Below are 14,972 nucleotides of genomic sequence, written 5' to 3'. Positions count from 1 at the left end.
GGATAAGTATAGATGCAAAAATTCTAATCAAATACTAGCAAACCAAATTCAATAATATATTAAAACAACAACAACAACAACAACAACAACAACAACAACAACAACATTCAATCCCATCAAGTGAAATTTATTCCTGGGTTGCAATCTTTGCAAATCAATCAATTTGATACAGCACGTCAATAACAGAAAGGATAAGATCCATATGATCATTTCAATATGTCAAAAAAGAAAACAAAACAAAATAATAAATGAAGACCCCTCCAACGACTTTCAGTTTATGTGATTTACCATTATCAGTATTTATCATATTAAAATTAAAACTAATATTTATAAAAATAAGGGAGAAACCAACTCACAAAAAATATAAAACCAACTCACATTAGAAGATGAATTTGGGGGGTGTCTGGGTGGGTCAGTTGGTTGAGCGTCCAACTTCATCTCAGGTCATGATCTCACAGTTCACGGGTTTGAGTCCTATATTGTTCTCTGTGCTGACAGCTCAGAGCATGGAGCCTACTTTGGATTCTGTGTCTCCCTCCCTCTCTCTCTCTGCCCCTTCCTCACTTGCACTCTGTCTCTCTCTCTCTCAAAGCTAAATAAACATTAAAAAAAAAAGATGTATTTGGAACTTTGTATAGTCTCCAGTGTGCTGACCTCAAGGGAGAAAATGGTGTCCTGGTTCAAGACCTGTCCCCTTAAATTATATAAATAAATACACTTGGGGCGCCTGGGTGGCACATTCGGTTAAGTGTCCGACTTCAGCCAGGTCACGATCTTGCGGTCCGGGAGTTCGAGCCCCGCGTCAGGCTCTGGGCTGATGGCTCAGAGCCTGGAGCCTGTTTCCGATTCTGTGTCTCCCTCTCTCTCTGCCCCTCCCCCGTTCATGCTATGTCTCTCTCTGTCCCAAAAATAAATAAACGTTGAAAAAAAAATTTAAAAAAAAATAATAAATAAATAAATACACTTTAATAAGTAAATACTCCCACAGTGATACAATATAATTATCTATAGAGAGAAACATGATTATCTGTATTTCATTACTCTCTGTTTTTTCACCCTTGACTAGGAATCTAAATGAATCTAAATGAATGCTCAGGCCTGTGGATATATAGTGGGGAGGAAAATTGTTGATTGGCAAAAGTCTTAAGGAGGAAGGTATGTATTGATAATTTTCAAAGATTGTTGCAGGGATATCTGGGTGGTTGAGTCTGTTTAAGTGTCCATCTCTTGATTTTGGCTCAGGTCAAAATCAAGCCCTGCTTCAGGCTCTGTGCAGACAGCCTGGGACTGCCTGGGATTCTCTCTCTCCCTCTCTCTCTGCCCCTCCCCCATTTGCATACTCTGTCTCTCAAAATAAATAAATAAATAAACATTTTTTTAAAAAGAAGATATTATGCAGAAATTTTTCATTTTTGTTTGAAGGAAAAAAAACATTCTTTCTTGAAAAAAGTTTAGATTGTTATGCCCAACATGTCTATGTGAATATATAGACAATGTCGTAAATACAAGATATAATTGGTGAGCACAAAGAATTTGAATGGTACTTTATTACACACACACACACACATGCACACACACAAACATGCACACACATGTGTGTGAAATAGTTAACATTTCTAGTCTTTACAATTTAATATTTTTCTTTCCTAGATTTGTTGGGAAGATGGAAACAGGAAATCTAACAATTATCAGGATTTTGTCCTTCTGGGACTTTCTGGATCAGCAGAGCAGCAACATTTCCTATCTGTGCTCTTCCTATGTATGTACTTAATCACTATATCAGGCAACATGCTCATCATCTTGGTTGTGGGCTTTGACTTTCACCTCCATTTACCCATGTATTTCTTCCTTAGTAACTTGGCCTTTGTTGATATCTGTTTTACCTCGACTACTATCCCCCAAATGATAGTGAACATCGTGACTGATACACAGACAATCTCTTTCATAGGATACCTCAGCCAGCTTTTCTTCTTCATTTCTTTTGTGAATATGGACAGCCTTCTTCTCTGTGTGATGGCATACGATAGGTATGTGGCAATTTGCCGCCCTTTACATTATACTTCAATTATGAATCTGCACTTTTGTGTCCAACTAGTGGCTGGGCTCTGGATTGTCACTTATCTCCATGCCCTCTTACACACTCTCTTAATGGCACATCTGTACTTCTGTGCTTCCAATATCATCCACCATTTCTTCTGTGATCTCAACCCTCTCTTGAAGCTCTCTTGCTCTGATATATCCCTCAATGTGATGGTTATTTTTATAGTGGGAGGTCTATTTGCTCTCACTCCCCTTATCTGCATCCTCATATCTTATGGACTGATCTCCATGATCCTGAAGATCACATCTACTCAGGGGAAACAGAAAGCTTTCTCCACCTGTGGCTGCCACCTGTCAGTGGTGGTGTTGTTCTATGGCACCGCCAGTGCTGTCTATTTCACCCCCTCCTCCTCTTTTATCCCTGAGAGTGACACCTTGTTAGCCATCATGTATACAGTGGTGACTCCAATGGTAAATCCTTTCATCTACAGTCTAAGGAACAACGACATGAAGAGAACACTTCAGAAAATGCTTTGTAAAGATTTACACTTTTAGCAGCAATCATGAATACCTAATGGCTGAATTAGACATCATGAATATGGTAATAAAATGTGCATTCATGGGTGATCATAGTAACAGTAATAAAAGCAAATAACAGCTAATAAATGTCTCTGTCATGCTGGAAATGATGATAAATGCTTTATATAGATTATCACATATAATTCGCAGAGTATAAAAATTAGATAAAATTATAAATCCATCTTTCAGATAGGGAAAATGAATTTCAGGGAAGTTATATAGTGTGTGTATTGCCCTACTTTGTGAGTAAGGAATCTCTGGCTCCAGTACAAATATATTCTTGTGAAAATTATCAGTCTCTGTGATAAATTTCACAAATATCATAGATTAAGATAAACCATTCTGAACTTGAAATTTTATGAGTCCAAATTTAAATAAGTAGTCATGGACACAAATACTAGCTTCATAGTAAAGTGGAATGGTAAGGTCCTTGCATTCCTAATTTATAATGCAAAGTAAGGAATGCACATTCACATTAAAAATAAATAAACAAACAAAGCTGGAGTGATGACTTGTAACCTTCAGTTTTATCTAATAAGAAAGGATAGTTGTTTCATATTTGTGTAGTAAAATATTATCTTTCCCAAAGGTTATCTCAATCCCTTATGAAAGTTTTATGTGTAGAAAGTTGCTTAGGGTTATAATTTTGCATACAGAATACTATTAGGGTTTGGTGATGTCTGTTTTAGGATTTCAAATATCATACAGGTAAATTCTGGACTGGTTACCTTTACCACGTTGAGCCATGAGATATTACATTACCAATAGTTATTTTTCCAGGAATAAATAATATTACACTCTTTATTCTACAATTTTTATTAGTTGTTACTTTTCTTCTCTTTATTAATTTGTGTTTCATAAGTGTTCAATCCTTAAATCAATTGTTGCAGACTCAGAGTAAAGGTCTAAACATTTAGCAGTTTCCCACAACCAAAATAGTGACCTAACCCAAGTTACTTGAATTCTTTCTTTTGCAAATATCTAAATAGCCAGCTGAGATGGAACAGCTATGTAATGGAAAATTCTATATCCTTTTACCATAAACACCTTGCAAGACTTTACCTGTCGGATGATGAGCTTCAGGAAAATCATGACACAAATGGCAGCACATAGGAGGGATCAGTAAGGAAGAGGGAAATGATAGTGATGGGGGGGGGTGGAAGTAGATATGCAGCAGTCTGTCTACACCATATATCATGAATCTTTCTTAGACCAGATCAGAAATTTAAAAGTTGGGGACTCCTGGGTGGCTCAGTCAATTGAGTATCTGACTCTTGATTTTGACTCAGGTCATGATATCACAGTCCATGAGTTTGAGCCCTGTATTGTTCTCTGTGTTGACAACAAAAAGCCTGCTTGGGATTCTCTCCCTCCCTCTCTCTGTTGCTCCCTTCCTCACATATGCTCTCTCTCTCTCAAAGTAAATAAATAAGCATAGAAAAAACAAGGAAATATATAGGTAAATTTGCACAAAATTGTAACCTGGTAGCATGAACTGGGTGTTTTATAATGCATTTGGTATCCTTCAAACTTGCCATAGAAACCATAATTCCACTTACCCACTAGGATAAATAAAAATAAAAATAAAAATAAAAAATAAAAAATAAAAAAATAAAATAAAATAAATTTATTTCATGAGAAATAAAAATTTTAGTATCATATTTCAGTAGTTTAAAGGATATAGGTGATTGCAAGACACAAGAAAAGCATAGCCTCATAAAATGGGTGCAGCTCACCAGACCTTCTTTATCCTATTAAGATGGACTATGAGCATGACATATGTTTCCATTTGTTTGTATTATCTTCAATTTTCTTCATCAATGTCTTATGTCCTCAGAGTACAGGTCTTTCATGTCTTTGGCTAAATTTAGTCTTAGGTATTTTATTCTTACTGATGTCAATAGGATAATTTTCTTAATTTATCTTCAGGCTCCTTTTTTATTTATATATAGAAAAGCAACAGATAGATATAGATATAGATGATATAGATATAGATATAGATATATAGATATAATTTTTGTGGGCTGTAACTTTACTGAATTCATTTGCCAGTTCTATAGTGCTTGGGGGATTCTTTAGGGCTTTTTATGTACTATCATGTGATCTGTAAATAGGTAGGTTTTACTTTTTCTTTACACAGTTGGTTGTGATTTATTTATTTATTTATTTATTTAGTCTGATTGCTGCAGCCAGGATTTCCAGTGATATGTTGAAGAAAAGTGCTGAGAATGGACATCCTTGCATTGTTTCTGATCTTAGAGGAAAGCTTTCAGTTGTTCCCCATTAAGTATGATGTTAGCTGTTGGTGAGGATATGAAGGAAAGGGAATACTTGTGTCCTATTGGTAAAAATGTAAATTGATTCAGCCACTATGGAAAACAGTATGGAAGTTCCTCCGAATATTGGGAAAAAAAGAAATACCATATGATCCAGTAATTTCACTGTGAGTATTCACCCAAAACACTAATTCAAAAAGATATTTGCATGCTATGTTTATTGCAACATTGTTTTATTATGTTTATTACAGACAAGATAGGGAAAAAACCTAAATGTCCATCAATATGTGATTGGACAGAGAAAATATGATATATATACACAATAGAATATTACTCATTGATAAAAGACCATAAAATCTTGTCATTCACAACATTGATGAACATAGAACGTATCATGTTAAGTGAAATTAGTTGGACACAAAGACAATCACCATATGTTTTTACTCATAATTGGGATATAAACAACGAAACAAAACAAAGGCAAACAAAAATAGAAACAGGCATGTACAGAGAACAAACTGGTGGTTCCCAGAGGGGTGGGGATGGTGGATGAGCAAAATATCTAAAGAGATTAAGTGGTACAATCCCCTTTTATAAAATATGTAAGTCACGGGGATGAAAGGTATAGCATAGGGAATAGAGTCAATAATATTGTAATACTTTTGTATGGTAACAGATGGAAACTACACTTACCATGGTGAGCATTGTGTAATATATAGATTACACACAATGTTCACTGTTGTATCCCTGAAACTCATGTATATTAACTCTACTTCAAATTTTAAAAAAATATAAAGAAAGAAAGAAAGAAAGAAAGAAAGAAAGAAAGAAAGAAAGAAAGAAAAAAGAAAACCATGCCATGACCTACATGTAACATATGATGTCTCCAAATCATACTTGATGGATATTACCTTGCACAGAAGGAGGTACTTAGATCAAGAAACTGCTCCACTCAGTATAAAATGACTATATAATTGGTACCTATGTTTCAGCATCCTTGCCTACTTACCCATTAATTCTACATTTATTTACCATAAGCAATCCAGAGAAGTGGGGTATATCCTCCTAAACAACATTCCATAAGTAACACTTTTAGTTCCCTTTCTGCTAGAAATTACTGTCAGAAGATCTCATTAGATCTCATTAATTACAAAAAAAAAAAAAAAAGATTTGATCTGGTTATTTCTTTTTACATGTGTCATTAGAAGAGGAAAGATTAGGCACAGACTTACCTGCTAACATTTCCTTCCCAGCCACTCATAAGATTGGGCAGATGAGGAACCATAGATGTCACATATAATTGTTTGAGTGGTTGTTTTACTATAGGATGTGAATATAGGTACCCCAGAACATTTAAGAGTGACAAGGAAGTTTTGATAAAAAAATAAATAAATTGTTCCTTTTTCCCTAATCTCTTAGTTTTTATTCTCTATACTGCTACCACTGTACTGTTATAATTTATATAAAAAAGAGAAGACTTTGAATATAAACTAAACAAACCATATACCACTTAAAAATGAGTTAAGTTTTATCCCTTGAACTTTCATCTCATTTTGTAACAATTAAACAAAACATGCTTAATAAAGAAATAGAGAAATATGAAAAATTCAAGTTTTGGAAGTATAGCTATAAAAACACTCAAGAACAGAATAAATGTAAAAGCTAATTAATTAAAGCAAATACAAATACCATGTGAAAATATTAAGAAAAGGTTAGACTATAAATGTGTTCAGTGTTCAGTGCTTTTATTAACTTATATTTCACAAAGAAGAAAGCCAATTATATCATATTTTTTCTAAAATATTGAAATAGTTATAAATTCTATTGATAAATTAAGGAAATGATCTGCAATACATATACATCTAAAGAGGAAGCAAGGAACTATAACCTATTTCAGAAGTACCCTCATTGTGGGATCTAGCATAATTTATCTGTTTATAAAAATTTTGTGTTCTAATAGGCCCAGACATCTAAGAGGTTTTTTTTTAGAAAATTTCACTGCAAAGAAATATAAAAAAATTTCTCTCTTTCTGTCTTTCTATCTGCCTTTCAATATATAATCCACTGATGTTCATATAACTTATTTTTATAATAAAATTAAAGAATGTTTAAAGTGTTCTTAATATTTATTCAAAATGGATAAAAGATAATATTCCAAGCTTTTTAATGTAGATATAAAAATGATAGTGTAAATCCTATATGTGGACTTGAAAAATGCATATCACATATTGTTTTGTGAAAGAAAATAGTGCACTAAAGAGCATGTAAGGATTCATATCATCTTTGTAAAATATGTATGTGCTCACACATTTATCTATATTTGTATGTTAGAAAAATATAAAATATATAATGCAAAATATAATAAAGTAACTCTGGTTATTGGGATCATCAGCAATTTTTACAATTTTCTTCTTCATTTCGTTTGACTTCAGATTGGATTTTTTTTCTTTACATACCATAAAATCATCTCTTTTCTTTTTTTAATTTTTTAACGTTTTATTTATTTTTGAGACAGGGAGAGACAGAGCAGGAACAGGGGAGGGTCGGAGAGAGGGAGACACAGAATCTGAAACAGGCTCCAGGCTCTGGCTGTCAGCACAGAGCCCCACGCGGGGCTCGAAATCATGGACCGCGAGATCATGAACTAAGCTGAAGTTGGCCACTTAACCGACTGAGCCACCCAGGCGCCCCTAAAATCATCTCTTTTCTAATGTTATTTTCCATTCACTCTTTTGTAGAAAGCATCTTCTTCATTCACACAGAATAACTTCTAGATCTTGGAATCTGTCATTATGCATTAGGCTTTTCTGGCTATCATATACTTTCTCTCCTTATAATTCAGTAAAAACAATCTTACCTTCCTGTATTTCACCCTCCAAAATTAAAGTTTTCCATCTACCAGTAAAATGCCTTTGATTGCCATGTTTCTTTACATCTATTGGCTTCTGTATTAATACTCATCACAGAATTTTTCACACTAGTTCTAGATATTTTGTCTCATCTTCATATGTTCGTGGCCTGGAATTTTAAGTCTTTGGTCATAATTTTGTATTTAAAAAATTGCCTTGTTGTAAACATTATTGATTTGGTTTTCCTTTTTTTTTTTTTTTTTTGTTTTTTTTTTGGTAGGCCCCCTAACAATAAAGTTTCAAGCCCTTTGTTACATAACTGTTTTTTCTTCACAACTAAGTAAATATAAGTTATGGAAAGACCATTACCCATATCTGTAGAGATCATTTCAGCTGGTATTGTGTTCAGCAGGATGTCCGTATACCCCAGTGACTTTTACCAACATACTCAGCAGATAATCCATGATATAGCAATATTGTTGCTTCAATTATTATGGGAAGAAAAGGTGTTGGTAAAGTTACTTATTAGCACAGGAAAAATTTGTAACTAGAGAATAGAATTTGTTACATTGTGCCATGTTTCAGGCAATATTTTAATATCACAGAAGTGAAATATATGTGTAAAATTACATTAACATTCTATTAATCCAAATAGCATCCATTTGGGCAGAGCAGTGTGGATCTGATTCTAGATATTTCTGTATGCAAAAAGTGTGATATCACACTGATTTGTTAAATCAAATAAATCTGGTGGTGTCTGGGTGGCTCAATTGGTTGAGCATCCAAGTCTTGACCTTGACTCAGCCACTAAGAGTGGGGAACTTGCTGGGGATTCTCTCTCTCTCCCACTCCCTCTGATCCTCCACCTCACTGTCTCTCAAAATTAAAAAAATAAATAAACAAACAAAAAAATAAATCTGATGGTGAATAGCACTCAATGTTTCTGCCAGTATAGTGAATAATCAATTTGCAGTCATAATCGGGAGTCTTTGTTCTTTCTTAGTATCTAATGCACCCTGGGTGTAAACAAAATCTTTGTTTTATGATACCATTATGTATTTTTATATTTGCCACATTTTATGGTTCTCCAACTACGGTGATCTGTGCCAAGGCCAGGAAAGTCTCCTCCCTCAGACATGTGTAAAATCACCCAACTCCTTTTCAGGTTGTTCCAGAGCACAGGTGGATATTCATTATCATTGGGTCAAAAATATTTTTCTACTCCCTCAACATCTGAGGGGCTTTACTTCTTTGGTTAAATACTTTATGTATATTTTACATAAATAAGAGTGCACATATTTTATGAATACAGCTGAACATAATTTTACAAACTTCACATACCCATTTTATCAGCATCTAGAATATGTAGAACAAATCACACCCCAGAACCTCCTTTACAACTCAACACTGAACGTAAGTGTTATCCTGACTTCTGAAAACATCCTGTTTTAAATATTTATAGAAGATGAATGACATTTTACAGGGTACATCCTGTATGTCCAGTTTCTTGTGCTTAATATTGTCTCTGAGATTCACATCTGTTGTTGGATATAGTTACAAAATTTCCATTCCAGGTGTGATTTATAGGGTCTAGTTTTTTGAATATGCAAAATGTTTTAACAGTTAAAGACATTTTGAGAGTGTGTAGATGATGATAGATAGATGATAGATAGATAGATAGATAGATAGAATATTTCTCCTCTAATCAATTTTAAACATCCTATAGATCAAATGTGGCACATGGATAATGAAATACTGACTTTCATTCAGTGTTTTAGTTTTCTATTATTGCACATACAGATTACCATAAGCCTAATAGCTTAAAAGCACAAATTGCACGTTTTTATAGGTCAGACTTACTGAAATAAAATTATGGTGTCTCATGGCTATGTTATAGTCTCAAATCTTTAGGGAAAAATCTGTTTCCTTGCATTTTCCAGCTTCTAGAGGTTTCCCACATTCCTTGAATCATGGGCCTCCTTACTTTATCTTTAAAAGTCAACATTGCCCAGTAAGGTTCATCTCATCGGGCCATCTTCCTGATTTTCTGACTACAGTTGAGAAAGGCTCTCATTTTTTAAGATTTTATGTGATTACATTGAGCCCCACTGGATTATCTAGGATATCCTCTCCATATCAAGGTCTATAAATTTAATTCTATCACCAATGTCCTTTTTTTCCATATAAATAACATATTCATATATTCTGGGTACAAACATGGACTTTTGAGTATCCATGAATTGCCATTATATGACGGATTCCCAATGTTTTATTTTTTTAAACTTTAATGTTTATTTATTTTTGAGAGAGACAGAGAGAGAGACAGAGTATGAATGGGGCAGGGGCAGAGAGAGGGAGACACAGAATCCAAAGCAGGTATCAGGCTTCGAGTTGCCAGCACATAGCCTGACATGGGTTTCAAACCCACGAACCACGAGATCATGAGCTGAGTCGAAGTCAGACGCTTAACTGATTGAGCCACCCAGGCCTCCCATCAATGTTCTTATTTCTAAGAAAACTACACTTTACATGAAAATTCCCAAATATATATATTCCCAAATATATATATATAATCATATTTTATATTGTACATCTAGCATTTGTATAATACAAATCAATGACTTGAAAATGAGACAGATACACAAATCATTTTTCTAATAAATCAATATATATTTACTGTCATTGAAAATTTTCTCTGCATATTACACAAATTCAGTATTTTTTTCTTCTGAAAATATTTATGATGAAAAATACCTATGTGTACAGAATTAGAACTATTAAATACAATTTATTATAATCCATTGCCAGGAGAATGAATTATGAAGAAACTCAATGCAAATACAGAACCAGTTTTTGGAGACTCAGAATAATGATGATTAAACTCAGTCCATCAATATATCTTAAATATTTTTTTACTTCAATATCAAGTAACATACAATTTATTTCAATAAGGTTCCTTCACGCTGGCCAATATCTTTAAAAATGACAGAAGTACCTCAGGGCACCTGAGTGGCTCAGTCGGTTAAACATCCGACTTGGGTGCAGGTCATGATCTTACTGCTCATGAGTTTGAGCCCCGCATTGGGCTCTGTGCTGACAGCTTGGAGCCTGGAGCTTGCTTCAGATTCTGTGTCTTCCTCTCTCCCTCTCCCTCCCCCACTCAACTTCTCTCTCTCAAAAATAAATAAGCGTTAAATTATTTATTTATTTTTATTTTTTTAAATTTTTTAATGTTTGTTTATTTTTGAGAGAGAGAGAGAGAGAGAGAGAGAGAGACCTCAAGAAGGGAAGGGTCAGAGAGAGAGGGAGACACAGAATCTGAAGCAGGCTCCAGGCTCTGAGCTGTCAGCTGTGGGGTTTGAACTCACAGAATGCATGAGCATGATCTGAGCTGAAGTCAGACGCTTAACTGACTGAGCCACCCAGGTGCCCTAAAATTTTTTTTAAATGACAGAAGTACTTCAAAGATATGGCAATTTCAGTTCTGAACCATGGCACCAAAGTAAATATAATAAATTGAATCAAATGATTTTTTTTTTGTTTTCCTATGGCATATAAAAGTTATGTTTATACTCTAGGCTAGTAAGTGTGCAATAGTATTATGTCTACAGAAAAACTTAAATACTTAATTTAAATATTTATTGGTAAAAAATACTCACCATCATCTGAGTTTTGAGTGAGTTATAAACTTTTTGCTGGTGGGTGGTCTTACCTTGAGGTTGATGGCTTCTGACTAATCAGGGTTGATCAAGGTGGAGGTGGCTGTGGAAATTTCTTAATATAAAACAATAACAGGGGAGTCTGGGTGGCTTATTCAGTTAAGTGACCAACTCTTGATTTGGGTTCAGGTCAAGATCTCACATTAGTGATTTTCAGCCCCATGTCGGGCTCTGCACTGACAGTGTAGAGCCTGCTTGGGATACACTGTCTCTCTCCCTCTCTCAGCTACCCACCCTCTCTGTCTCAAATATAAGTAACAAACATTTTTTTAAAAAAACAATAATAAAATATGCTGTAACTATTGACCTTTCTCTTCATGGATGATTTCTCTGTAATAATTAATTCTTTTGTCAGCAATTTACCCACAGTATAACTTCTTTCAAAGTTGGAGTAAATCCTTTAAAACCCTGCCTGATTATCAACTAAGTTTATGTCATATTCTAAATCCACTTGTAGTTATTTCAACAATTTTCATAGTTTCTCACCAGTAGATTCCAGGTCAAAAAAAAATTCTTTGTTCAGCAGTAAGAAGCCACTCTATCCATTAAAGTTTATTATGAGATTGCAACAATTAAGTAACATTGTCAGGCTTTATTTATTTATTTATTTATTTATTTATTATATTTTAAATTTAAATCTGAGTTAGTTAACAGTGTAATAATGATTTCAGGACTAGAATTTAGGGATTCATCACTTACGTATAACATCCAGTGCTCATCCCCACATGTGACCTCCTTAATTCCCATCACTCATTTAGCCCAGCCCCCTACCCAACACCCCTCCATCAACTCTCAGTTTGTTTTCAGTATTTAAGAGTCTCTTATGGTTTTTCTCCCCATCTGTTTTTACCTTATTTTTGTTTACCTTATGCTATGTTCATCTGTTCTGCTTCTTAAATTCCACATATGAGTGAAATTGTATCTTTCGTTCTCTCACTGACTTATTCACTTATACACTCTAGTTCCATCCACGTTGTTGCAAATGGTAAGATTTCATTCTTTTTGATTGCAGACTAATATTAGAGAGAGAGTGTGTGTGTGTGTGTGTGTGTGTGTGCGTGTATACCACATCTTCTTTATTCATTCATCGGTCGATGGACATTCTGGCTCTTCCCATACTTTGGCTATTGTCAATAGCACTGCTATAAACATTGGGGGGCATGTGCCGCTTTGAATCAGCAATTTTTTATCCTTTGATTAATTATATAGTAGTGCCATTTTGGGGCCACAGGGTAGTTTTATATTTAAATTTTTGAGGAACCTCCACACTTTCCAGAGTGGCTGCACCAGTTTGCATTCCCCAACAGCAGTGCAAAAGAGTTCCTCTTTCTCTGCATCCTCATCAAAATCTGTTGCCTGAGTTGTTATTTTTAGCCATTCTGACAGGTGTGAAGTGGTGTCTCAGTGTGGTTTTGATTTTTATTCCCCTGCTGATGAGTGATGTTGAGGATGTTTTCATGTATCTGTTATCCATCTGGATGTCTTCTTTGGAAGAGTGCCTGTTAATGTTTGTTGCCCATTTCTTTATTGGATTATTTGTTTTTTGGGTGTTTAGCTTGATAAATTCTTTAGGCAGTTTGGATACTAACCTTTTATTTGATATGTCATTTGCAAATATCTTCTCTCATTCCATCTATTGTCTTTTAATTTTGTTGACTGTTTCCTTTGCTGTGCAGAATATTTTTACCTCGATGAGTCCCAATAGTTCATTTTGGGTTTTGTTTCCCTTGCCCCATGAGACATGTCAAGTAAGAAGTTGCTATGGCTAAAATCGGAGAGTTTGTTGCCTATTTTCTTTCTAGGATTTTAATAGCTTCCTGTACTATGTTTAGGTCTTTCACCCATTTTGAGTTTATTTTGTGTGGTGTAAGAAAGTGGTCTAGGTTTATTCTTCTGCATGTCACTGTACACTTCTCCCAACACTATCTGTTGAGGAGACTGTATCTTTCCATTGACTATTATTTCCTGCATTGTCAAGGATTACTTGGCCATATGCTTCTAGGTCCATTTCTGGGTTCTCTATTCTATTCCATTGACTTATTTGTCTTTTTGTGCCACTACCATCCTATGCTAATGATTAGAGCTTTGTAACATACCTTGAAGTATGGAATTGTGATGCCTCCAGCTTTTGTTTTCTGTTTCAACATTACTTTGGCTATGTGGGGGACTTTTCTGGTTCCATACAACTTTTAGAATTGTTTGTTCCAGCTCTGTGAAGAATGCTGATGTTATTTTATAGGAATTGCATTGAATATGTAGATTGCTTTGGGTAGTATCAACATTTTAACAACATTTGTTCTTCTAATCCATGAACATGGAATGTTTTCCCATTTTTTGTGTCTTCTTCATTGTCCTTCAATAAGCTTTCTGTAGTTTTCAGTGTATAGATTTTTAAGTCTTTGGTTAGATTTATTTCTAGGTATTTTACAGTCTTTGGAGTAATTATAAATGGAATTAATTCCTTGATTTCTCTTTCTGCTACTTCATTAATGGTGTATAGAGATGCAGTTGAATACTGTACATTGAATTCATATCCTACAATTTTGCTGAACTCATGGATCAGTTAGCAGGTTTTTGGTGGAGTCTTTTGGGTTTTTCACAAAGAGTATCATGTCTTCTGCAAAGAGGGAAAGCTTAACTTCCTCCTTGCCAATTTGGAATCTCTTTATTACTTTTTGCTGTTTGATTGCTAAGGCTAGGACTTCCAACACTATCTTGAATAAGAGTGGTGAGAGTGGCCATCCTTGTCATGTTCCTGACCTTAGGTGGAAAGCTTTGTTTTTCCCCATTGAGGATGATATTAGTTGTGGGTGCTTCATATATGTCCTTTATGATCTTCAGGTATGTTTCTTCTATCACTACTTTCTTGAGGGTTTTTATCAAGAAAGGATGCTGTATTTTGTTAAATGTTTTTCTGCATCTGTTTAGAGGATCATGTGGTTCTTATTCTGTCTTTTATTGATGTGATGTATCACATTGATTGATTTGCAGATATTGAACCAAACTTGTATCCCAGGAATAAATACCACTTGATTGTGGTGAATAAGTCTTTCAATGTATCATTGGAGCCTGTTTTATAGTGTTCTGTTGAGAATTTTTGCATCAATGTTCATCAGGGAAATTGGTCTGTATTTTTCCTTTTTTGTGGGGTCTTTGATTTTTTTTTCAATATATGAAATTTATTGTCAAAATGGTTTCCATACAACACCCAGTGCTCATCCCAAAAGGTGCCCTCCCCAATACCCATCACCTACCCTCCCGTCCCTCCCACCCCCCATCAACCCTCAGTTTGTTCTCAGTTTTTAAGAGTCTTTCATGCTTTGGCTCTCTCCCACTCTAACCTCTTTCCCCCCCCCCCCTTAACCTCCCCCATGGATTTCTGTCAAGTTTCTCAGGATCCACATAAGAGTGAAAACATATGGTATCTGTCTTTCTCTGTATGGCTTATTTCACTTAGCATCACACAGGGTCTTTGATTTTTTTTTTTTTTAAATTTTTTTTTCAACGTT

The 14,972-nt window shown here is 34.7% G+C and overlaps 1 protein-coding gene across 1 annotated transcript; it reads left to right on the top strand.

Annotated features, from left to right (window-relative positions):
- Nucleotides 1-1,663: 1,663 nt before the first annotated feature.
- Nucleotides 1,664-2,595, top strand: LOC121023273 (olfactory receptor 1C1-like). The gene is given in 2 exon segments (XM_040465038.1): nt 1,664-1,691; nt 1,694-2,595. Coding segments are annotated over 2 exon segments (930 nt in total).
- Nucleotides 2,596-14,972: the final 12,377 nt, after the last annotated feature.

This window comes from Herpailurus yagouaroundi, unplaced genomic scaffold (assembly GCF_014898765.1).
Source record: "Herpailurus yagouaroundi ecotype Mexico unplaced genomic scaffold, PumYag 542, whole genome shotgun sequence".
Classification (NCBI taxonomy): Eukaryota; Metazoa; Chordata; class Mammalia; order Carnivora; family Felidae; genus Herpailurus; species Herpailurus yagouaroundi.
The sequence above is the reverse complement of the archived record's forward strand: the minus strand, read 5'-3'. Positions and strand labels throughout refer to the sequence as shown.